The sequence below is a fragment of the Battus philenor genome, unplaced genomic scaffold, assembly GCF_028537555.1.
Source record: "Battus philenor isolate CCGP_79_NKW_IND1 unplaced genomic scaffold, ilBatPhil1.0.hap1 SCAF_30, whole genome shotgun sequence".
NCBI classification, from domain to species: Eukaryota; Metazoa; Arthropoda; class Insecta; order Lepidoptera; family Papilionidae; genus Battus; species Battus philenor.
In genome coordinates, this window is record NW_027181694.1 from 4,685,817 (window position 1) to 4,713,731 (window position 27,915).

At 35.0% G+C, this 27,915-nt stretch overlaps 1 protein-coding gene across 1 annotated transcript; it reads right to left on the reverse strand.

Annotated features, from left to right (window-relative positions):
* Nucleotides 1–38: 38 nt before the first annotated feature.
* On the reverse strand, nucleotides 39–27,686 carry LOC137927323 (trypsin-1-like). The gene is made up of 10 exons (XM_068771114.1): nucleotides 27,611–27,686; nucleotides 10,512–10,619; nucleotides 8,344–8,431; nucleotides 7,309–7,425; nucleotides 4,962–5,020; nucleotides 3,432–3,592; nucleotides 2,809–2,997; nucleotides 2,030–2,219; nucleotides 1,096–1,253; nucleotides 39–262 (listed from the first exon to the last, which is right to left on the reverse strand). Exons 2-10 carry the CDS (start codon nucleotides 10,573–10,575, stop codon nucleotides 89–91), a joined length of 1,200 nt encoding a protein of 399 aa, XP_068627215.1. The 5' UTR covers nucleotides 10,576–10,619; nucleotides 27,611–27,686; the 3' UTR covers nucleotides 39–88.
* Between the last annotated feature and the right edge of the window lie 229 nt (nucleotides 27,687–27,915).

Here is a 27,915-nt window from a genome sequence, read left to right on the forward strand (position 1 = left end):
ATTGTACAAAAGTATTGACAAAATCAAATAAAACTGCATTTAAATTAAAAAAGAAATATATTCATAACGCGTCACATATGTATATGACCTATTGGCCCGGCCATACGACGCTCTCTATCCAGTCCAAGTAGCTGGACACCCTGGTGTACACTGCAGGCTGTCCACTCTTCGCACATTTCCCTCCGAACGATGTGATTCCCACCACGTAGAAGATGCACTGGTTTTCTTCGGACACAACTTGCAAAGGCGAACCTGAATCACCCTGGAATATCACAATGTTACTTAATATATATATCAGATAAACATCATGTCAGCTGATATACCTTTTTACTACTGTATATATAGTTTAAAAGGTATAATAAACTTAAAAATGTCGTGTGCCAAGTTTAAGTTGGGTTAAGCTACTAAAGAACGCTGGTAATAACAATGTGGGTAAGCGAATTAGAACAAGTCTCTGCGTCGATGTGAAATAGGACTCATGGATTTATGAGTATATTTACGATAGACCGCATAAGAGCCTTAGAAAAAGTTTTTTTTTTATGGTTCCCTCTGTTGGGGACCTCTCGTTCCCCTATCTCGTGTGGGACAGGGACTTTCCCAGTCTTTCTCTTTCATTCCATTAGCCATACATCCATCCTCAACCACTACATTCTAGGTTTCCTTACTATTTTATTTTGCAACATTGTTTATTGTTCAAATATTTAACACGTATTTTCTTTGTAATTATCATCTTATATTATACTATTTATTGCACTATTTTTGGTACTACTATATTCCTTTTATTTTTTAGAAAAAGGTTATGCTCGGAGCGTCTCTGCCAGATTGAATCAGAAACTAAGAGGTCCGCAGAAGGACCTAGGTCACCGAAGTGGCTCGAAGGGCAGCTGACATCGCTAGTGCAACCGACAGCTGCCAGAGTCCTAGGGATCCTCAGTAGACCGTTGATTTAATCGCTGGATGCCAGCAGTGCAAAAATGCTCATCGTATCAGATTTTGATAGAGATCAATGCCTGGAAGAGATGATGATAAGAAGAAAAAAGAACGACGATTTAAACATAGGCGACCTGCTGGAATATTTAAAAAAATGTATTATACCTGGCAAGTGTCCTTCCCACCTCGCAGTTCACCGGCACACATCTGCGATGGTATGAACCCGTCCCAGTATCTGTTCGTGTCCAACAGCGTGGAACAGTAGTCGTTGGAGAGGAGAAACAGGGACACCTTCTGCAGCTCATCAGAAGTCTCCATAGTGTCTACAAAATTAAAAAAAAATCCTGCCTTTATTTTGACACTTCGTCGGTCATATTGAAATAAATCTGCCACTGCGACCTGAATAATTGGTGTCTTAGCTTTTACACCAATTATTCAGGTCGCAGTGGGTGAATGTATAGCTCATTTCTCAACAAAAAAAACTTTGAAACTGGTATATCTATTTCAAATCATCTTGCATAAAGTGATCCCTCTAAAATTAGTTACAATACTTTTTTTATTGAAATTCAACATGCCAATAGCTTCTGACAGTACAAAGTATACAGGGGTAGATAGTAAACAATAAGTCATTTTAATTTGTAGTAATCCTGTTTCTAAAAAAATATTTTTCTGAAACCATCGATTTTGGATAGTGTGTACCATACATTCACTGATAATGAGCTACACATTCACCCCTTGAAAACTTTTACACGTATAACCAAACATCCTGTATATTAACAAAAAGGACTTTCCGCTTAATTCTCAAATTGACGAGATGCAAGTTTAAAGTTGTTCAACCAGCCCTTAAAATATCTAAGGGTGCTTCCACCTGGTCCGCCTGGTCCCTGCAGGTTCTGGTCTCCAGTCATAGAGCACATGGTACGATATCAAATACACTCCCCATGTAATGTCTCTAATTTATCATGTCGTAAATTTATAAAGTTTAATTAATTTGTTAAAAAATCTTTAATAGAATTTTGTGTAAAAAAATTTTTAAGTGTTAATAGTGCTTGGGAATGAATTGATTTACGAATTAAGTGTACTCCTAAGCAATTCTCACCAGGGTTTGTGACTCCCCAGCCGGTGGCGAGGGCCTTCTTGTGGCCACCGAAGCCGGGCTTGTTCCACAAGCAAGCCGGTCTCACGTTGTCATTAAACTTGACTTCCTCCGCGAGCTCGAACAGAGTGATGTCGTTGTACCGATTCGGCGGCTTATAGTCTGGGTGTTTATGGATCTTCTTGATTTGCACCTAGTTATACAAGGCATAGCATTACAAACTGAAGAACAGAAGAACATAGAATTGAAGAATGTAAAACAAATTATTGATAGTCACTTCTTAATACGCGTGTGAAAATGTATGTCTTCAAAAACATTACTGATTTTACTAGATTGTGTGATATATGTAATGTAAATATCTGAAGCAGAAACTAATTTTGCTTGACACTCAATTGGAAACACATGTCCATCAGAACACGTCCTGTGGCAGCAATGATTGTGATGGGATTGAAGACTTGTCTTCCATTCCCATCATGTTAAGAATGATGATTTTAAGAAAGCTCCTATTTCTATTGTAATAAATGTTGTAATATAACATAAAACTTTAAATTAAGCGTTATAAAATGTTAATAACCTCATAGCAGACATCTCGAAGGACCTTGAGAATGATGTTGAACTCTAAGCTATTTCAATGTTAACTAAATACGTAATTTTATTTTTATTTTTTTTTATTTTGCCTGTTCTGTACACTCATCTTGACGTCAATAAAAAATGTTTTTCGTCCACGGCTCAAAGAAATTGCTACAAAAACGAATTTTGGGTAGTAATAAAACTGAACTTACGTCAATTGGATTTGCTCCATCTCTCACGGAAGGATTCATGTTCTGTTCGCCCAAACGGACGACAGTGGGTTCACCAAACCGCGGTCGCTTGTTGCAATGTCCTGCCGACAGGACGAACTTATTGCTGATCAGGCTTCCTCCGCAGCTAAACGCCACCCCTCCTCCTAAGCCAGGCCAGCCAATTGCAGCCTGATGCCAAAAATACAATTATTTACTTATTTAAAGTGAAAATTTTTAGACTTCATTAAATTTCTTTTCCTGGAAAGTTTTACAGAGACTGGAATCAGATAGAGCTACCTTATAATGACAATGAACTTCAAATAAAGGCTACGAGAGCTACAAACGTGACCTGATATGAGAAGAGTCTACAGCAAATTCACCCGGATTTCCTTGTGGTCACTTTTACAATATTCTTACAGTAAAGCAGTTGATTCACAAACTCTATTATCACTTAAAAATTCTTCACAATACAACTCGATTTTTTCACAAGTTTCTATTTTATGAACTTTATATGTTTCAGAAATAAGTACATGCCGAGCCGCTTCCTTTCGTCAAAGCAAGAAATGGGGCTTAATTTATTTTTTTAAATTGTCAATTTTAACGGAAAGACGAAGAAAACGTACCATATGCGGGAATTCCCCCTGCTGCGCATTCTCACCGCCCACAATGAGCTCCACGCCCGTGTAATTACAGTTCACATCGGTGATTGACATCGTTTCTGGCTCCGGCAGCAGACTGATGAAGTCTACCTGATTTATAACCGCCTTGCTGTACTCTTCGCATTCTGAAAACATTCATCATCATAAATGATCTTCGCCTTTTGGCTGCAATTGGAAACAAGTGTATCACATATGTATCACAAATACAGTTAACCTAAAACATTGTCATCATTATCACCATCATATCACCTGATAGACGCCTGCAAAGCATATGCCTCCCCCAAGAATCGTCGCAATGAACGATCCTACGCTGGCTGCACCAAGTGACTTTCCGCCACCTGATCTATATCAAACATTGTTAATAACCGTTTTATTTTTACTAAACTGCTGTTTTTACTAACTGATTAACGCCTTACTCGGACGTTTTGACTATTATAGCTCATGTAAATATAGTTATAATTATTACAGGGGGTATTAAACATTTAATAAATACCAAAAACTATGAACTTTTTTGAGATCAGGGCAGATTTTGAACAGTTGCTTTCATTATATTTATGACATCTTATCATCATCATTTCTACCATAAAAATAAATTGCTGGGAAAAGCCTATCTTTTAAATATCGAATAAAGCCTGTTAGAAACAATCTACTAACTTTTCAAACTGCATTTAAAATTGTCTTAAAACTAATCTGACAGTGGAAGCATACGTCACGTTATAAAAACAACCAGTGGAACGACAAAATGGAAGGGTCCCGCAGGAAAAAAGTTAATTCGGCAAAACAAATAGATTGTGGGATAATGATATACGTAAGTGACAGGCCAAACAGCAACAGAGAGACGTGGAACATGATCTCTTTGAATTTCGTACGTTTGACAGTTGGCTATGAACTTCGCGCGTTTTGACAGTTGGCTATGAACTTCGCGCGTTTTGACAGTTGATTATGAACTTCGCGCGTTTTGACAGTTGATTATGAACTTCGCGCGTTGCAAATTTATAATGTCATTTAACAACTCCATCGATCAGTGGTTATCGATCAGAAAAAAATACTTATTTGTTTCACATTTAATTAATTATCAAAGTAATTAAAAATGAAATATGTAACATTAATTTATACTTTGTATTGGAATGCGATATGCTAATAACACAAATTTTGCACGGACAGTATAGTAAACAATATTAAATTTTGATACCGCATATTTTGAAAACGCTTTTTATTACTGTATTATCATTACGTTATTTTTTTAGGTTTTTGTATATGATGTCGTACCTTAATTGAAAGCTAATGATCCATAGATTTAACCCTTTATATCTTTTACATCTATAAATATACCTGTATATTTCTATTGGAATGCGACTAGCGAACAACTGAAATCAGTACAAACTCTGTGACAGCTAATAAAAAATTTCAAATGTTAAAATTATAAAAAAAAATATTATCATCGGTTAAACATCTCTCTTCCCACATTTTCTGAGAGATAATAATGATACTCACTTCGTTCGCTGATTCTTTTGTTTCCATTGCTAAGGCCCAGTCCCCATATCGGTCTCTCCCTGTAATTAAAATTAAGGACTTTAGAACTCAAAGAAAAGTTTTAATGAACCTCGTGAAAATTTAAACATTTTTTGATGCATATTTTTTTAACGAAAAAAATTGTGCAACACCGTTGCAACTATTCGAACGTAGAGAACACACGTGGGGTGTCTGTTTAGCACAGCCACCAGTCAATGTCGCACTGTTCCACGATAACTGGGTTTTTCGTGACTTCTTTGTGCATACGCTTTTTTGACCTAACTTACTCTGCTTGGCATTTGCAGATTCCGCTGGATTCTATGCGACAGCGCACACAGGGCCCCAAGTCGACTACAACGTCTGTTTTTTTTTTAATGGCCCCCGCTATTGGAGGCCTCTCGTACCCCTAATTAGTTAGGATCAGGGTCTTTGTTTACAAATAAGTTTTTCAGATTTTTCATCTTTATTCTTCACTCACTGTCATACTTCTCAATTTCTTTTATTCTTACCTTATTTCTATCACAATATCTTTCATTTTGTTCTTTCGTTCCTTCTTGCTTTCATCGCCTTCCTTCCATCACCTTATTACTCTTAGGTGGCTAGGTACATTTTTTTTATTCTTTATTTTATTATTTACATATTCTATACAACGTCTGTTTAAGGTAGCGGTGATGGCTGCCAAGGAATCCCCGCCACGGTCCAGTATATACAACAATTTGACCTGATTCAAGTAATTGGGCTTAAAGTCCCGAAGGTAACTCGGCTTGGATTGTCACTCGTCAATAATACCATTCTGACTCAGGGATGCTTGCTTTAGTTGATATTACCTGGCTAACATTGCTACCACTTGGAAGAATTAGTGCTAGGGGATAAAGTGGTGTGGCAACTATGTCACTGTGCGCCATCTAGCGGAGTTGCCGTGAAGCGAGGTCGAGTGCAGAGCGATGAGTCGTTTGCGCAGGCGACGGGCATCGATCGTCCTAGATACAAGTCGGTTACGGCGGCGAACGCATGTATTTTTCTTTGTTAATTTCTTTACCGCGCGATCTATTATAATTGTCTGGCGTACCTCCAATAAAGCTATATTTACAAAAGTATTGTTCACAGCTTATATTCTATAGTTATTTCTACACTGGCGGAACAAACTCAAGCAATGCTTCTATCTACAGGGAAAGAAAAATGACCAGGAAAGAGAAACAAGCGGCCCGTTAATCATGTTTATGTGAGCCGCGAAGCATTTCTAAAATTTATGTTATTCTATCGACTTTGTCTCATTAAAATATTGCTATAAAATTTATTATAAAAAATGCTAAACTGAAACTATTAATGAATTAAATTATAATTTCTTAAAAAAAAATAAAGTTTTGTAGATTATTAATAAGTGATACATTGTATGCGGCTCGCCAAAAAAATTACAACTTGTTTATTTTATGCATTTTTCTTAAATTTATTAATATTCTTAAGCATATAGATCAGACTGTCATATATGTATACTATTGTGATCAAAAATTAAGATGAAATTGTCATTAAAAACTCCCGGGCATTAGGAAGGCAGTTATATTTTGCTAGGACTGTCTATAAAATTAGTCAAACGTCTGTTTATTAAAATAATTTATTGATCTCAGAGTTACACAAGTAGTTGTTAACGTTTTTTTTAAACCACCTTATTCATCTAATCTGGCTCTGTGCGATTTCTGGTTATTCAGTAAATTCCAAAGGCCAATGCGAGAATGCTATTTTGACAACGATTGAGGAGATAAAAACGGAATCGTGAGAGATCTTGAAAGCTATGCCGGAAAAAGACTATTCCGACTGTTTTGAGTGCAGGAAAAAACGTGGGCAAAAGTGCGTTTTAACGGACTGAGACTATTTTCAAGAGGATGTAATTGACATGGAAAAATAAATAAAGAATTTACATATTACTAGCTGCATCCCGCAAACGTTGCTTTGCAAAAAAAATAAGTTTTTAATTAACAAATAAAAAATTTGGGTTGATCGTAGAGTGAAAATTTAGGGTTCTATGTATTTTTGTATGCTGGATCATAAAAAAATTAAAATAAAAAAAAACCTATTTTTCATACCACACTTATCACTTAGGGTTATGAAAAATAGATAGTAGCCGATTCTCAAACCTACTGAATACGCATATAAAATTTGGTAAAAATCGGTCAAGCCGTTTCGGAGGAGTACGGTAACTAACATTGTGACATGGAAATTTTATATATTAGATTAACAAATTCACCTTATTTTTTGATCACGGTATTATGTTGACTATGTACGGTCATAATATTTTTTTCTCTAATATTTTCTCTAACAGAATAAAACTCACTCGGTGACGGGCCGCTGTGTAGTGGTCGACGAGGGTCTGAACGAGTTCCCCTCCCGGCAGCACACCAACACCCTCCTTACGGAGTACTCGCAGTACGAAGGGCGGATGCCTGTAGATCTGTAAATTAAATCAAGTTAATTTTTAATTTATACATAACAACGTTTAAATAAAACTTTTTCTTCATATATTTTTACGAATTTAATTTCTTTTCATTTATTTACATAAAATAAAAATAACTATTTTTAAATGTATTCACAAAAAGTTTTGTGGACATATTTCAACATTTATTCAGAAATATTTTATAAAATTATTTCAAAATGTACTAATCTATAAAATGTGACCTTTCACATTTATATTTCCATATTTAATTATGTGTGCAGCAACACACACTATAATAAATCAATTTTTTGAGATTTTGGTCACATGACCTGGAAAAGCAATTATGAAACTTTCAAAAGTGATTAATCAATAGAAAAGTCGATAGACGGCGACCACTGGACCGCAGCCCCATGCGCCAGTCCGATCTGGTGGTAGCGGAAGACCGGCACAAATGTAAAATAGCGAGAACAATTTTCCAAAAATATTCAAGATTCTAAATATTGAGCGACGCGACGTGAGGAGGGTTTTGTACTAGATCAGTTTGAACTGCTTATCTATTTATTTATCTAAAATATGTATGAATATTTTACAATTCATTCTTGCATAATTTAACATAAATATTTAGTAAGAAAAGGACCAATATGTAGCCACTTCCGCACATGCAGTGTGCAACAAACAGTCGTGCAACCAAGTGCACCGCCCGCCAGCCAGTGCTAAAAACAGAGTTGCACTAGTCGGTGTAACATAACTCCTGAAGATATCCCGTGGAGGGGTGAAACACGTGTTGAGTGAATTAACGGTGGCAGTTGTGTAATTCGCATTGTTTGCCGCATACGCATTTATCAGCGGGCTGATATGGCCAGGCATCATATGGAGGCTTATTAACATCCATGTGTCACCTGACAATAAGTTAAGAAGAAGAAAGAAGAAACTCACGCGAAATAGCTGCCCGCAGAGGGACAGTCGTTCTGACGCCGGCATCTCCCCACGAAATTACTTTTCTCATCGTAGCATCTCTCGTTTTCTGTAAAATAAAACATGAAAGAAATACATAACTCCGTGCTAAACAGGCTTATACCGGTAAAATAAGTATTTATCTGTATTTGTTTGTATTACCGTTTTTACGAATCATAAATGTTGAAGAAAACATTACAACTTAAAACGAGGTTTTGATTATCCTTCTTACAGATTAGAACTTGTGACTTATCATAATAAATTATGAAATCCAAATAGTTTGAGAAAAATTGAGTAAAATTTCAACAAGTTATGTAATATAAGATTGTCAGCGGTTTTTACATATTACTCAATCAAATTGTCTAGAACCCAAAGAAACTGATATGAGGAAAGCAGGAAAAGGTAAAAAAAGAAATATGAGTCCTCCTTCTTTTTCCTTAAACAAGGTAAAAGGAAAAATGAGATTTGTGACTGTTGCTTTTCAACATATGTTATTCAATTGAAAACCCTCAAGTCCCTACCAACGATATTCCTAAACCCTTTGAGGCATGGAATTTTAGAAAATAAAAATACCCATACTGCACAGAAATTTTATTTCGTTAAAAAATGAACAAAATTGGTGTGTTATTATTAATAATGATATAAAAAAAATAATTCTGTCGTTAACTACTAAAAATTTTCGGTTTCAACACTTGATGAACCTATCATATGATGATAAACCTTGCCAGCGCAATCGAGTATATTTTTAACAATTGCTAATGGTGTTGCCAATTACTTTAAATAATAAAGTTCAGAAAAAAATGTATGAGCGCGCAACTATTCCAATATTTCCATGTGGGTCGATAAAAGTCCCACCATGCGTTATTACGCATCAAAAAAGTGGAACATTTTTAATACCAGCGTGTCCCAAAGGGTTAAGCAAAGAGAAAATAGTAGTCTTGCTGACAGAGCACGGAGGACCGTCTAAATGCAAGAAAACGTTGACAAGCAAGCATCTCATACTGCGCGACTATGAGAACCTTTCATGATTTTATTTACATTTATTAATACTAGCATTACCATAAAAGCATTTCATCAGGAACAGTCACATGCTTTACTTCATACAAAAGTCTTTTATTTCAATCAGAATAGAGAACCTCTCTTTACTCCTAAAGCTCTCTATTTATACGAGATACGAGAGCTCGGCTCCGGGTCGACATACCATAGGACCTCCTTTCGAAACTCACCGACATCAACAAACTGCGAAAACTCATCAAGACATCTTTCCATCTCACACAACTACTAAACGGGCACGGGTACTGCAAGCAGTACCTGCACCGTTTTAAAATAATCGATAATGAGACTTGCCCATGTGACGACTCCACAGTACAGACTTTTCATCACTTACTCAGACACTGCTCCCGATTCGCATCCAAAAGACGTAACCACGTGACCTTATGTGAAATCCTTAATATACCTCCGTTCAGCTTACCGGACCTTCTAAAGAAAAAATCTACTGCAGAATCTTTTGATAAGTTGGCCCGGCACATTGTCCTAAATCTCAAGGCATTTAACAGTCTGTAGCGCTTGGGCAGCGACTTGAAATAAAACTATATAGCAACTAATATATAATTGAGTAAATCTTACAAATTTTATTGTTAATATGTATAAAATTAAGCTGTATTTACCCATAAGAAAAAATTATGTAAGAAATATTGTAAATAATAAAAAGAAGCTTTCGTGACTCGTAGCTGGGAGAAGAAAGATCCGTTTCAAATAGCGGCAACCTTCTCCCAACTGTCTGCGCTTAGTAAAAGCCAAAAAAAATATTGTAAAAAAAAACACTAGCGATACAAAATTAGAATTAATAAAAAAAGCTTTATACTTCTAAAATACGAATGAAATGGAGAAGAATAAAGAAATAAACACGAACCGCTAAGGCTAGAAATTATTTTTAACATAGGCAGTTCGCTACCAACGGGTCCTATTGTAAATATATCTGGAAGGCCTATATCTGTGAACACCCTTCGGCTACTAATAATAACAAGAAAATTCAATTTAGACCTTCACTGATCCATCTAGATTGTTATTAATAATACTAAAGTGTCGTTCCAAAATTATGATAAGGAAAAATATGTAGCACATACCGTATCATATATATGGTGACTCACCTCTCTGCGATAGCGCTCCACCGACGAACAGCAGGAGGAAAAACTGTCCGCGCTGATGAATCATACCCGCGGACTTGTCTAGCTGCTAGATTACCAGCGCACCTGCAGCTGTAAACAAAGATTGTTGTAAACAGAATCAGTGATTACACCTACAAACTTGTAAAAGCCTTTAAACAGTTTAACATACATATCAATTAACGTATTTATTTATTAAGGTACTCTAGCAGTACACATAAATTACGATTACATTACTGTATAAACAATGATTTTGTAATGTATCCCTTTACAGGTAACAGATGACCGCATCGAATCTAAAAAAATGGTTGAAATAATTTAGAAGAGAAAGCGCGTAAGAGGAAACATCTGTCTTACAAATTTAGATACCAAGAGCTTCTAAATTTGAAATTATTTCCTCTGGTTTAATCTTCTTAAAGGATATATGCTTAAAAATACTCAATTAATTTTTACACCCTTTCAAAAAACCAATAGGGTGAGAAATAATACCGGAATGAAACAGCAATATAACAAGTATTTATTAAATTATTATTTATTGAATTATTGGTTTCAATTTCTCCATACGCTAGTCAAGCATCGATGATTCTATAAAAGAAGCACCTGGCAAGACATTCGTTAGTTACTTTTAATGCCAATCATATAATTTTGTTCAAGTCTTCTATTTGTCATGTGAAAATCAAAACGACACGAAGTTCAGGTATATTTTTCTTCTATATAATTAGTAAGAAAAAGTGTATTAAATATTATATGCTAGTAAAATATCGTCGTCGTGTTTTCACCCCATAGCACGCCTACTACAAGGCTTAGCAATACAGCCTTTTCACCACTTACTCAAACACTGCTCCCGATTCGAATCCAAAAGACAGTAACCACGTGACCTTATGTGAAAACCTTAATATACCTCCGTTCATCTTACCAGACCTCCTAAAGCAGAATTTTTTGATGAGTTGGCCTGGCACATTGTCCTAAACCTTAAGGTATTTAACGGGTATTTTGCACAAGGTAATTTCTAAAATAATAAAATTATTTTAAAGTTTTATATGTGATTATGTGTAGTGAAAATGATATGTAAACTTACTGAACTAGTTATTGAAAGTGTCAACCCTTAGCTTTAACACACGTTTTTAAACGTTCGGGCCATGCGTCTATGGATTTACGAAAGGTTTCCATTGGAAACTTGATCACTCCTGCCTCTAAAGATTTATTGAGCGACTCAATATTTGGGTGACGCTCAGAGCAGGCCATATCCTCTAAATACGGACCACAGTTTATAGTCCAAAGGGTTTAAGTCCGGAGTCCGAAGGCCAATTGTCAGTCTTTAAGAAGTGTGGAGCATTTTGCACAAGGTTAATTCTAAAATAACAGTATTGTTTTAAAGTTTTGTATGTGATTATGTATAGTGAAAAAAGCTGCCTCAAAAGATTTGATCTCTGTTCCAATATGGATTGAGTGCTAGAGAATGCCTATAAGGCGTTCAGAATTAAAAAGAGGAATTAAATAAATGATCAAGTTGTGAAAACAAATAATATATAATAAATGATAATACGAACAGATATTTTTGGTTTAATATTTCTCAATACCCGTACGTGTTTGTGAATATGTGCACTTAGTAAAACCGGACTTACTGTAAATTTGGGTTCAACAGTCCCCATGTATGGCGAGGTCGATCACCTCTTCTGTATTCCAAATGCATTAAAACCGATATTTATTTGCATCGTTCGCAAAAATATATTTGAATATTTTATACAACTTTTTATTTTATTTTTACGACTGACTCATGTGTCGTAATACGATGTTATAAATTATAAAAAAACTGACTATACAGGGTGATTATTTGGAAGGTTTTACCGGCTAAAAGCGACCTGCATCTGCAGACAACCATAAGGAAATCATCTGTCAACTTTATGGTGAAAGTCCAGGTTACCAATTCTGCGCGGTATATGGCCAGCCCAATTCAATGTGCCAATCCATTGGGCTGTGAAGGTTTCTTTCATTTATTTGCACAATTGTATTTTCTCGTGTTTTGTTTACGAGAGAATTTAACGTTCATAGATGCATCGCGGCCCATTATTCCTGAACTATCTCTTCAATGGTTTTAGCAGCAAAATCCGGTAATAAATTAGTATGTCCGATAATATAGTAGTATGTAGATACCTTAAGATTCAAATTTGACATCGAACTTTTAAACCAAATGCAATCTTGCAATTAGTTTTTTTTTTTTTTAATATTAAGCTGTATGTATAACAATATTGCACGGTTTTCTTTGGACCAAAATAAAAAAAAAAAGTCGAATGTCAACATTCTTTGATAATCTATGACATTTTGCTTTCGCGCCGTTTTAAAGTATATATTATGTTTCTCTTTAAAAAGCTTAACACTTTTATACACATTTACAATAGCCTGTACAAAATGAACACTATTAAATATGTGACATTAATTTATTTCTTCAATTGCAATGGCCAACAACTTCTAGCAGTACAGAATCAGAAGGGAAAGATATATTGTAATTAATTATGATATGTAGTCGTTCGAATTTTAAACACTTTTTCTGACGTAAAGTAATGTCGTTTCTGTCGACATATTTTACAGAAAAACCGATTGATTTATTACTGCTCCGGCATTGTTTTGTATAATAGACGGCAAAAGGTTGTTGATAACGAAGGTGAATATATTGTTGATTAGAAATAAAAACTTGTTAAGAACGTAGTCGTGTGAATCTAACTTAAGAATGCGACATTACTTTCTGGTGACTCTAATATTATTACTGAATTTAATATTTGAATTATTTTTCTTTTATTTGAGTTGCACCCTTTGAAAGCTTTGATATCTTTAACGAACCTCACTGTATATATTGTAATTTTATATATATAACATTGAATGTTTGTCTGTATGTCCTTTATAGAATAATAAACTATGCATTTGATCATGTAAGAATCTCTAGCAAAGTTATAGCGTAAGAGCCCATGAAGGTTTCTAAGTTAGTATGACTAACTTTCGACAGATGGCGCTACTGTCATACCAATGAATTTCATTTTTTTTTAATTGGTTTTACAAAATTTCCCTTTAACATAGTCAGAGCCTATATTTCTAAATTATAATTTTTAGACAGAGGGGGGAAATCCTACATAGGAATTTCATTCATTGCCGCGTATGACTTGAATTGAAACGAAAAAAGCGAACGAATGTCGATGTTTCGAGTAGTGGGTGTGGATATAGAATTGTAACGAAACGACTTACACAATTTTTTTCGAAATGAACAAAATCAATAAAATAACTCAAAACGAATTGAATATTTGTGTAATATCTTTCCTTTAAATTTATTTTAGTTGATAGCGTAGTAATGCCCGCGGGGTGCAGCTTGTTCACATAATTTAAATTTGAAACATTGGTCTCGATAAAATTTTCGTGAAATTGTTTTCAGTTGTATGTTTATTTGTTGAAATGTTTCATCGATGTTTAATATATAAAACAAAGGCCTTCAGATACTAGATATAGCATTATAATATAACATAGACTCTTTAGTCAACATTCCTCTATGGCAGTGGTCGGCAATAACTTGGGTCAGAAGAGCAAAAAATTACAATTTCAAAGTTTTTAAAGAGCGACAATCTTTTTTCTTGTCAACAATAAATAGTACTTCACATATACTGACGACAGTGACTACGCTCGTCACGGGGTAGGGGATATAGAAACGGTGCCCAATCCTCGTTAGTCGAATCAGAACAATTATTGAATTACTTTTTAAAAAATAAATAACATATGCGTATAGAACTAAAGAGCCGCAGTTTCATATCCAAAAAGCCGAAGTGGTTCGCGAGCCGCAGGTTGCCGACCCCTGGTCTATGGAACCAAGACATGTACACTGAAATGTTATGGCTATGTTATATTATGTTGTGTTGTGTTGTTGTGTTGTTGTTGTGGTGTTGTTGTGTTGTTGTTGTGGTGTTGTTGTGGTGTTGTTGTGGTGTTGTTGTGGTGTTGTTGTGGTGTTGTTGTGGTGTTGTTGTGGTGTTGTTGTGGTGTTGTTATGATGTTGTTGTGGTGTTGTTGTGGTGTTGATGTTGTGTTGTTGTTGTGTTCATTTATGCGTAATGCTTAGTCTGATACTCAAGTTGACAATAAAGTTCAATGAAGTGCTGCATACGTAGCCGACAATCGCAATCTATAGCGCAGGTCATCGAGTAAGTTATCCGCGAAGGTCACGACCCTCGGTTATGAGGCTTAAGATATGGGGATGTATCCAATACCAGTATTTTAATAACGTATTATGTTAGCTATAGAATTTCTTTGCAATGATACTGCTACATATTGATATTAATTACGACAAAAAGTTGATTATTTGCACGTTTTGTTCTTTTCGCCATTTTTCTATTTATTTATAATGTGCATTTAGATTTGCTAAATAAAATTTAACATACGATGGATACAACTCCGTGGCACTATACTGTGTATTTATAGCTGTTACAAAGATTTATTAACTTGATGAAGTCGATTCTTTGATACACAAAAATAAAATTTTATTTTTGCTTCATTTATTTATACTGTGTACATTATACTTCGTAGGAAAATCGGTAACGTTCTTATGAACATACAATAAACTTCTATTATATGTATATAGAAGCAGAACACATACAATACAGCTAAATTACAAAATCCTATGGGTATTTTTTTGGAAAAAATTTTATGAAAAAAAAAAATTTTTTGCAGCTGTCGTAAAACGTCATCGATTTCGCAAATCTTAGTATGGGCAATATGTACACTTTTTGAAAGGGATCCCAGATAACAAATGTTTGTAACACTACTAATTTTAGATTTAAAAAAAAAATGTATAAGCACTGTAAATGACTTCATGGATAATAAACCTTTAGAATAATATGTTCGCTTCCAGGATTTTTCAATTTAAACTAAATTACATAATTTTAAATTCTTGTCCAAAAAATAGTCTCTTTCACTTTCTTTCACCTATTCTTCGCGGAACTAATGCATTTCTCATCCGAACAGCCAGTAGACTTATCACATCAAAGTGATAGTCCATCTAGTGTTAAATAAAGTATTTTTGACATTTTTATAATGTCCTTATGATCCTGATGCGTTCGTACCGGAATTGCAGTGCATCAAATGTGTTCACCCATTCAAATACTCGGAATTTTTTTTACCTATTAACAGGCATGAGGCATCTTCCGAAAAGATCAATCCTATCCACTTCTATTATCACTTTCCCACTGTTGAATCTGAAACCATATGTTTCCCAGCATCCTGTAAACCAGTGATTCCCAAAGTGGTCTATATCAACCCTTAGGGGTCTATGACAACCTGCAAGGGGTCTACGTCAGCGAAAAAAAATTTGGGGGTCAATGGAATGTAAATGGGGGTCCACAGACTGGACATCATTAGCCGAGGAGATTTAACATTAACCCATACAAATTAACGCCAAATGTTGATAATTTATTATTAAAGCATCAGGTTCATCCTTCTCACTAGAAATATTGACTTATTGTTTATGTTATTTTATTTATAGTTTATTTAATGTTACGTATATTTTACATAACAGATACAAACTTTTATTTTGAGTAGTTTTAATTTAAATTCAATTAATAAATGTATAAATTAACATGTGTTTTTACTTTAAGTTTTTAACACTAAGCTTCACTACAGTTCGAAATTTACAGGAAATCAATATCAGGTAAGTAGGGGGTCTACCCAACACGGTAAAACATTGCAAGGGGTCTACGACACAAAAAAGTTTGGGGAACTCTGATGTAAACGCAACCACTTCGCCAAATCAGACTCCATCCATCCTCCGCACCAAACAGTCGCCCCTTTCTTTCCTATTCTTGTATTTATTCAAAGATTTATCGTAAAATTAATTCATTAACAATACTTTTTTTAAATTCTTCTCAATGGAGACTCATATCAGCATGTTGAATAATGAATTTTGTACAATTTTAAAATCAATATTTTGATTTTGAAAATATGAATATAGTTAAACTTCTAAATAACCAATTTTTTTAAGAAATGATATTTAACAGAATTATTTCAAAGTAACTTCCTCATTAATATAAGGAAATCTTTGCTATCGCAAACATTTTGATACGTTATTATTATAATATTTTTAATAGACACAAAGGTTACAACCTCTGGGATCTGGGTTATCTGTATTGGACATGAGCATTAATTAATAAACGTAATTTCTTTGTAGATACTTCGATTTGAATTCCAATTTCTTCACAAACATTATGTTACTTCTGTGATCAATTGTAACGTTGCATGTTAAATGTTAAATGAAAAAAATGTCACATAATTTGTAACACATTAAAAAATATTTGATCACTTGAAAGGGCTCGGTAGATCTCAAGTGGCGTGGGATTTTGGAAGCGCGCTATGAGCTCAGCAGACCTTTGTTTTTATAACAGACATTCCAAGAGCTTAGATCCATTGCCCGGGAGAAGGACCCTGGCCTCGGTCGCGTTCACTAGCTATGTGATGTCTCACGCACCGACGCACACTCTTTGTGTCGGTTTCGTTCATAAGCTATGTGTCGTTTCACGCGCCGGGGCTAATTCTAGTTTACGTTATAAATTCTCATCTCGGATCTTCAACTTCATTCTCGGAGCTTCTTTAAATTCACGCCACAATCTTTATATCGCCTCGCATCCTAACGGGATGCGTGTTTTATTATTAAAAGCTTTTGGTCATTAAGGTTGAATCTATTCGTACCTCGCACCAGCATGAGCACATCCTGTATATTCCTGGCGCTCCCTGCTTCGACCTGCTGTCACCTGATCAAGGGCATCCACCTACGTTGTAAAATGAGACCAGGTTATCTGCCACTCCCCTTTCATTTGAAATATATTTTTCTTCTATTGCTGAGTTCGCTGTTTCTTTTTACCTCTCACACCTTGGGAAGGCTTTAAATAAGGCGACCGGTACATAACATTGTACCTATTGTATGTTTGTAAATTTCTTGTACAAATAGATAAAACTATATCACAATGAGGTGCTGTTAAAATTTATGTCTTTTACACTCACAATTCGGTGATGAAAATAATGTTACGGTTCAAGTATTGACACTTTCGTTTCGTTTATTCATACATATATTATTATTGACATAGTATCATTTGCAGTGACCATTTGTAAACAGAAGAATGTCTCAAGAGCCCAATATTATAGAAATAAGCATCAAGATCGAACTGCCCTATAAAGGCATATTTTAACTGAATGCTAAGAAGGTTCTAAACGCGCACTGATCTGAGAGGAATAAACAAAAACTCAGACAGGTTACTTTTATATTTCCTTTTACAGTATCTTTTATACCATGGATGGACAGACCGCGGCCCGCCGGTCGAATACTGGTGGCCCGCCGACAGCAAAAATAATACTCTCGTACATTCGAAAAATATTGAATTCTATTCCAGAATAAAACCAAAAAAATTTTATTACCTATACTTCTGGCGACCGGCCATCAATTCATGATTTTCCCGAGTGGCCCCTAGTCTTAAAAAGTCTGTGCAACCATGCATTATATAGTAGTGCATCCAAGTTTTTGTTTAATGAACTTTTAAAGTTTGTCAGAAAATAATCTACACATTACATGGGTTTTGTAGTATCGTATAGAGAAAGGTTGAATAAGGTTATCTTTATTTTTAATGCTAATCTTATATAGGTCACTATTATTATGTACATAGACCAAATTATCATCTTAATATATATAAATCTCGTGTCACAATGTTTATACTCAATGGACTTCTAAACCACTTAACCGATTATAATAAAATTCGCACACCATGTGCAGTTCGATCTAACTTGAGAGATAGGATAGTTTAAATCTCAAATTATAGTCGCAATTTTAATTTATTGCTAATTATTGTCTGTTATTATTTGACAGTCACAATTATCTGTTAACTCCAAATGATTCTAACAGATGTCGATACCTTTCGACTGGGTTGAGTAAGTAATCAATAGATGGCGCTGCTATGGTAAATCTACGAACGTGTCATATAAGCTACATTTTAACAGCATAATTACCACGTGTTGTTGACGCTATAAAATTAATTAAATTTATTTTGTAGTGAACGAAATACCGTATAATTCAATTATTTCCACTTTTTAAATTTTCACAGCAACGCGTGGCCGGGTCAGCTAGTATATATATAGATATACTTAGTCTTGCCATAAATATTATTACAAGAAAAACTACATTTGTTACTGTACGTAAAATTTATTACTATTACAGTGTGTTAGTTTAATATATTATTATACATTTAATGGAATCAGGCGTTACCTTGCGGAAGTCCATCCTAAGTAAGAAAAGAACCAATATTTAGCCACTTCCGCACATGCAGTGGTAGTCGTGCAACAAAGTGCACGGCCCACCAGCCCGCTGATAAAAGCGCATGCGGCAAACAATGCGAATTACATAAAACGTGAGGTAACGTTTTGCACCTACATAACATTCATGAATCGCCTCCCATCCTCTGCCATAATTCTTGCAAATATTATTTTAAATAAAAAGAAATGTAAATTTTTTACAATTTTATTTCTAATTTACATTTAAATTTTCCTCAATTATTTAATATTTTAATATATACAAGTTTTAATTTACAATTAACATTTTATCTTAATATCACATTTTATTTCTTGCCTGTATTTTCCTTAACTGTTTACTTTAGTTGACACGTCGACGTTAAGACAGGCATCACACAAAACATTTCACACGCCATTCGAAAACTAACCAGCTTCATCGGAATCAAATTCGATAACCCTCGATGATAAAATAAATAAAACCTTTGCTGGAGTTTCTTCAACCATTTCTTCTGCCTACACTAATGCTTTCCAGGCTTAGGCAGCAACCGACCAAGTCGAAGTTAGGCCCTCTCTAGACGCTTGAATCGGAATGTTAAACGGGTATCATCGAAGAGTGACAATCCAAGCTGTGATCCCTTCGTGCTGGCCTTTAATCCTTACCACTCCATGTAACGTTCGCCAAACGCGATCCAAAAGCTTGTAGCGAAATAATCACAGTTGTCAAAATGCTTTCGCTTATCTGTCAATCCATCGGTCTGCGCATGCGCAGAATGTAAGGACGCGCGGCGTATGATTTGTAGGCGGCTATCAAAACCGCGTCTCTCGCCGGAAAATATTACGAAATTTAATAATGGCGAATGGCGTCAAGTGACATATGTGTTACTGTTTGTGAATTTGTATTAAATCTTTAGTGCTTTATGGAATATTGAATTAAATCCTATTTATTTAATCTTATATTAATTTTGAATCAATATTTAATGTGTACAAATGAGTGGTGAAAGTTTTATGTAAAAATTATTTCATTCGCATGGAAATTACTTACGGGGTTGGTGTATCTGAAGTTGTAGGCGGATGAATTTTAAAATAAACTGTGTATATCTTTCATTCAAGCGTTTTAACTTTTGTACCCCAGCTCGCTAGGTGTTGTCTCTAACATTGCCTACCTAACCTGTTAAACTCCACCACAAGCTCGTCGGCCTCCTAATTCGGTAAAGGCCTAGGTTTTTCAGTGAGGTTTTAGACTAATTACACTCAGTGTCCTGCTGCCTTATTCATGGAATCTGCTGAAGCTCTATGAGCAGCGATTCATGTCAAGTAAAAGAAAATTGGTCACTTTTTTAAAATCTCATGAGCAAAGGCCCCACTTCTATATATTCTAAAATGACTAAATAATAAATTCAATGTTTCATTGGCTATGTGTTATATTGCACTGTTATTTTGGAAACAAATACCGCACCTCTAATTGTCGTGTGGAAAGAGATACTTTGTTAGCCGACTGTCACTCCGGCGCCGCCCAAGTACTGGAATCTTCACTTATAAAAACGACTATGTAAAAAAAGGACCAATATTTAGCCACTTCCGACTTATGACACACCGATTAGTGTTGTTTGGCGGTGGCGGTTGTGTGATTCGCATTGTTTGCCGCATACGCATTTATCAGCGGGCTGGCGGGTGGTGCATTTTATTACATGATTACCATTGCATGTGCGGAAGTGGCAAAATATTAGTCCTTTTCTTACTTAGGATGGACTTCCGCGAGGTAACGCCTGATTCCATTAAATATAAACGACTATGCAAGTCCTCCAATCCCGTTTGTATATATTGTATAGAACTACATAAATATTCTAAATTCCATAAACTGGTCTAGTGAAGTTTTATTTATTAATCTCATTGTAGTATTCAGAAGTTTTTAGCTGGTCGTTTTGTGTGGAACTTTCTTTGTTGTCTCATTTACACGGTTGATATTATAATGTGTACATAAAAGATTGTTAAATTCGTGTAAAAAATCGACTAATTAGGTTCAGGCTGGTTGTTTTTGGGTCAGCATTCCAAGCCAGTGGTAGTTTTCTTACTGACTACACTGACAAAATGAAAATTACGATCGTAAATGCCTGCTTGAATCAACATATTTACAATTTGAATTGGTGTACAACAAACAAAAGAGAGAACTACACAAGGTAATCTTCCTAAGAAAAATAACGATTATTTTTACTAAACGTCTTGTAATGTATTTCTCTTAGAAAAAACACTCCTCGTATCTTTTATATTTATATATAAAAAGAAAATTTCATATCTGTAAAGCCCTTTCTAAGTTAGGAACATATTTGGCAAGAACATATATAGATAAAGTTTTACTACATAAATAAAAAAATAATGTGTGGTTTATGGCCTCTCTGTGATTCATATTCGAAATTATTTTATATCCTCATTAAGTATTTAAAAAAAAAAAGTATGAATTCTATAGCCTCGGACGAATATGATTCACGAAAACGACACGAGTGAGACATTGTTTATCCATTCACAACCGGTTAAATAAATTCAATCATTTCCGCAAAATTTTAAAACGTACTCACGTGAGAAATTGTTTATTGTTGTTTTACATCACTATAGCAAAGCGGACGGTGAATATACATTTAATTTCATTAATAATAACTGTTGCACTTGAAGCTACATATATCGCCCAGTTGTTAATCTGAAGCCCCGATCGAGCCTATATAGCCTAGCGGTAAGGACTGATACTAGCAAATTGTCGCGGGTTCGATTCTCAGGGTACAATCATATATAATTAACATTTTGTGCATAGTTATACAGGATTGCCACTGTTCGCAAAAAAGTTTCTAAACTATAGGTAGCAGCGACCACTGCGTACCATAATAACAAACTGCAATCGCCAATTTTTTTTCCAATCGTGGCGATTATGGTATATCTCCCCCCAGATCCCTTTGAGGAAGACCTACTCCTTGCAGTGGAAGTCTATGGGGCTGAAATAATACGACTAAGTCCAGATCGACGTGAAACGAAGTGAAAATAGTCATCTTGTTAACAGACGACGGATTTCGAGTAGCATATATAGTTGCAAAAGGAATATAATACCGCCAACTTCGTATAAAGTTTAACGTTTCAATAATAAAAACGATTTTATGACTTCAAAGATATTTTATTATTTATTATTCCAATACCTGGAAGGGCTGCAAAATACACTTCCTCGACTGTTACGACCTGAATATGCATTTGTCGATGCGTTCTAGATCCCCTTATTGTTATCAACGGCTAAGACAAATATCGGTAAACGTGCAGCCTTATACAGAATGTGTGACCTCCACAATTCATATATTAGTGATATTGATATATTCTCGTGCTCTCTTGTATCTTTTAAAAGACAATTTCCTTCGAAATTGTTGGGTACACACAATACAATTTAAACCATAATATAAATATATGATATAGATATATAAACTAACATAATATTAGTTTATAAACCATAATCTTTGACCCCTGTTTATTAATGTTTTTACTTCTTTGACCATAAATCATTAAATGTTTTTAGTGAGATAGTTATAAGGTAGCAATTGTAACTAATTTTATATGTCTATGCTTCTAGTTTGTACTTTCTTACTACTTTTTGTTACTGTTTATCTCCAATAAAGTAAATAAAATAAATTAAGACAGTGTCAGATTTTATACTGCCAGAAAATATTGGCCTGTAGCATTGCAATGAAAAAAAAATAAGATAATGTAACATATTTCACAGTGATCATCCAGGGTAAATAATCGTCAAAGCTTCAAAACTGACAAATTAGCTATACTTTCATCCCTTTAAAGCTTTTACATCTATAAATAATCATCCTGTATGTATTAATTAAATCTCCTGTTCCATTAAATTCGCTTTCTGTCGAGGATCAAAGCTGCGATTTACGATGTCAAGTCCGTCATTCATAACCACTAGACTACGAAAGATTATAGCAACTAAATACACGATTCATGTAATTTGAGGAAAAATATAATAAAATTTCAACGAGCTATGTTAAAAACTGGTAATTGAATTGCAGGCGGTTTTTATGTTCCAAAACATAATTAACTACAGGCTTTTCCCGCTACACGGACCGCTGAGTGTCCTGTTGATTGCATAACCAATAAACTTCCTAAAATATTCAGTGTTTATACCTTGGGTATAACCTTTGAAAAATTCTATTGTTTCCTACTTATTCTCGGTTGAAGTTAATGCTGTTATTCTGGGGGCTTTTATAGCTTCATCCGGAACCGAGTTCACGGAGCGAAAGGGTCCATGGATTTAAAAATAAAACAGAAGATGGACAAACGCATTCCAGTTCCACGTAGTGAACCGCTCTACACGAGTAGAGCTGTGTAGTGTTGATGTTGTGTATATGCGGCCTAGGACGGCAGCGTGGACCACTCTCACCACTTTTGGCTCGCCAAAAATGAATCCGGGTCCAAGTTCGATTCGCCCGCGCTGTTCATGGTTAGAGAGTGGGCGGTTGCACTTTAAAAACGCAATTGTTTCCTGTTCACTTTCTGTTTATAACGGAAACTTAGATTTCCGTTATCGTCTTCGTCTTTTTAGCAGTAGGACATCAACCGATTGGCATAGGCATTACCCTTAGATATCCAATAGGTCATATGCAGTCGGAAGCTACCTGAATCCAACATCTTCTGATAATATTAACACCTTGTTCAGATGATCTCATCTGTCCGACATTCCTTTTGTCGGTATAGACCATGGTATATAGGGTCTCCACTCCAGAACATTAGTCACAATTGCTGTCTATGCTATGGCTAAGTTATTACTGAAATAAATACATTTAAAAACTTTTAAGTTAAACGGGTTTTTGATACCCATATTGTGGTGGTTGTGGAAAAATATGTACCTAGTCCGCCATATTGGAACAGCGTCCATCTTGAATTTTAAATTTTGACATAATCATCGGGTTTTACTAGTGTAGCCCTTTCATTTGATACCCATATTGAGGGGGTTAAGGAAAAATATGTAATCCGCCATTTTGTATCGGCGGCCATCTTAGATTTATAATGTTATTGATTTTATTATATTGTATTGTCATCTAAATTAAATGTGTGTACCAAATTTCAGATCAATCTGACAACGGGAAGGTGCTTAAATTTCAATTTCTAATTTTGACCCAAATAAATTCGAAATTAAAAAGATCCAGGTTATGCATCTCCAGCGCTTTGCCACCCCTAAATTGACGAAGCTGCTAATGCCAAAAAAACAAGTTATTCTGTTAAGCATGTAATCCCCCTGCTAGATATAAGCCTCTCCCCATAAATTTCTTATTAGAAAGATTAAGATTCTATTGAATCTATGTGGTCTTCAAACCACGTTGACAACGCCCTCTGTTCATCTTGTGATTTCTAAGCTTCGCTTACATGTCTGTGACTTCCACTTCATAATTAAGAGCCTTTCCGGCTGTCTGTTCTATGCGCTAAGAGGCCTGCTAAATGCCACTTCAACTTGCAAATTCGCCAGGCTATACCAGCTACTGCTACTCTACATGCTGCTTTTGGTGGTCTACAGATCTCCTTATTCCTACTACTATTTCGTAGAGTAATTTTAAGTATAAAATTTGTAAATGTCGGTGAGCAAATAACATATGATCTTGACGAAAAAATAAATATTTACGTGCGTGTTATGAGTCGATGACACTACCACCATACATATACAAGCAGCTATATTTCCTTGTATATTATAATAATAAGCTGTATTTTGCAAGAACATGCTTCACTTGTAACTATCACAGGTTTAGCTACACATGTTAATCCGTAGGTCTTGACTACCTGCGCTTTTAACCAAGTCGACTCTCTCCGAAAAGCTGCCTTGTTGGTCACGCCTCTCACCTTCAAGAACGCCGCCGGAACAGCACACCTCATTGACAAACGTCGTCAAAACAAAGAGCGTACTCCATCTATAGTCCAATCCCTTGATGTTATATCGCGTTTATAAATGGCCATATAATTTTGTCTATAAAAGCATTCCGTATGGAACAGTCATGCTATACTACTTACGGTTCTGCAAGGCATAGACTTTCCCTAAACATATCTTTGGGGGATATACCATAATCGCCACGCCTGGCAGGTGGGTTGGCGATCGCAGTGTGGTATTATGGTATGCAGAGGACGGTGCTGCCCATCTTCGATGAACTTGTTAATCAGCAGACGCAATCCTATGTAATTAATGTATAAAGTGTGAATTATATATAACTTTTTACAACGGGAATCGAAACCGCGACCTAAGATCGCGTGTCAGTATATCGGTGCGCTAGCACTGCACAAAACAAAGTTTTATTTCATTTAGGATAGAGAACCACTGCTGCTCCTGAAGTTTATATTCTTAACACGTTCACTGCGGGCCCAATTTTGAAGAACTTTCAGCTGGTGCGGCTGAGGTCGAATCAGCCTCAAGCTGAACTTCCTAGTAGTGCGGTTGAGGCCTTTTCTGCCTCATGTTTCAATCTTTTTTTTATATTGAGTCAATGCTTCGCAGACATAAAGAAAGCTAAATTTGTCTTTGTCATACCTCATACGGTTGAGTGTAAACAGCCGCCGCACTAGAGAGAAAACAGGAGTTTTACGCGCCGCACCAGTGCAAAGTCTACCATGAGGCTGAATCGGTCTCAGGCCGCAGTGAACGTGTTAAAGATTCTTCGTACATGGTTTCGGATCCTTTGACATTTTAGTTGTGGAAGCAAAATTTTTGTCAAATAAATTATTATATAATTATCATATATTTTTACCAAAAAAAAAAACTCAAGACGGTTTAAAATCGTAATTTGTGTACATTTTCTTTATGCTACGTGTGATATTTAAAGCTTCTGCATATTATTATAAATAAATAATAATTCTATCTCTTTCTTCTTTTTGGATTCAATTTTAAGAGTAGATGACTTTTAGAATAATGAGAGGATTTTTACAATTAGCGGTAAAATAAACTATCAAATATTGCGTCGAATTTGACACTAAAACTGGAGCTTTTTTGGTGAACTTAATATTGTTTTGCGACAATAAAATAAAGAAATTAGCTTAGTTGTTAGATGTATGTATTATACCTCATCCTAAATGAAATATCTCCATATAAAGTTATAACCTTAATCCGAGTGAGAATTACAAATATATCGCAGCGTTTCGGTTGCAGGAAAGGATAGAGAAAAGTAGCATCGCGTCGCTAGTTAGTAAAGAGGGAGGACGCCAGATCTTTCTGTAGTACTAAAGGAGGATAAACGTAACAATAATAAAATGAAATAAGACGTAAGTTAACAGAAGAGGGATAAATATTGCGTTGATTATTATACAGAAATGTATAATAATTTACTATAATAAATAATGACGAAAAATAGAAAATTAAAATTGTTACAGTCTTCTAAATGGAAGACTATGGAAGAGAGGCGATTTATAATAGTAAACAAGGTCTCAAAAACTACAAAAAATGATCGTGGACATAGCAAGAAAAATGTCAAAAATTTAGAGTAAATAATGTCCCTATTTACACATGGCGGGGCAGCACGAGAGGTGTCCAAAACCAGAGGCTATTTAAAAAAAAATTGAAGCTTCATACAGTCGCCTAATTATTATCTCGTGGGTTTCGACCTACGACATACTTTAAGCATAAGGAAAACAATCTAATGAACAGACAAAGTTCTTCGAGTAACATCTAAAGTGCTACAGGAAGAACTTAACAAAGGTCGCCATAATGAGCCAGCCACTCATAAACCGCGCAGCTGTGGTAAACCTGCATTATTTTATTCCTGATGATAATGAATAGTTTCATTTTTTCTCATTTAGGACAAAGAAATAACTATTGCTAAGGTTCTGTAATAGATATAGTATAATTATGTTTAAGGAACGAGGCGATGAATGAAGGGAAATTAATATAGAAAAGAATGAAAGAAAATTGAAGAACGAAAGAAGAGGAAAGATAGATCTTAATAGGAATGACAGAAAAGCATAAAAATATAAAAAAGGTTGTGCAAAAAATTAATGAAAGAGAGATAAAAACTCTGTCCCGAAAAAGATTGGAATAGATATCCCCAATAGCGAGGGCCGTTAAAAATAGAAATAGACATACTAGGCTTAGGAGAATAGGATGCGGCTTGAAATAACATGAAAAGTACAACTTTCGTTATAGAGAAGTATAAACATAAGTACTCCAGGAGTTTCTACTTGAGAAGCCTAATGGGTGAACAGGTCGCCCAAAAATACACTTAGAAACGCAATAGTAAAAGCTGAAGAATAATGGAGAATAAAGAATAAAGGAGGCGATTTCAATGATAAATAACATGGCTAAATTTAAGATTTTTTTTATTTTCCGAAATAAAGGCTTATTATTTTCATAAAAATCAAGATAATTATAACATCGCTTAATACATTTACTCGTTTTAATAATTTCCGTATTTATACAGTACACACATCAATTAAATCTGCAGCATTTATGTGCAGACAATTGATTTTTAATACTTTTATCATGTTTTGTTTTAGTCTACTTTTATATATAAAGTTTTCGTTTTAACAGTATTGTTTTAGTAAGTGTAATTGTGTATTATTGTGGACAATAATTTCTCAGACAGTATAACCATACAATGACTTCTTAATATGCAGATACGCAAAAGAATCTTTATAAATTACTATAATATAAGACATTTCCTCAAAACATTTCGCTTTTATTCCGACAGTTAAATGTACCACAGATAAACTATGAACTTTATAAATTGTGAACACAGATTATACGAAGTTTATAATTAGAGTTGTCTTACCGTGCGCTTTATTTTTTAACTTGAACAGATTATTGCAACACGTCTTGTAATAAACTCGCGAGATTCACAACTGATGTTCCCGCCGACCGCCTGCTTCGAACGCGTCATAAGAATATATAATTATAACTGGCATGTCTCTCTACCAGTTAAACTGGAATTTTTGCTAAACAAAATTAGCATTCGATGACTTTGTTTCGGAATTTTAAAAATAATAATTTGTTAGTTTTTCCTAATATTCGTGTAAAAAATCGCATCATTCGGTGTGCGATCTCACGCTATAATTATATCTAATGCCATTGTTGTAT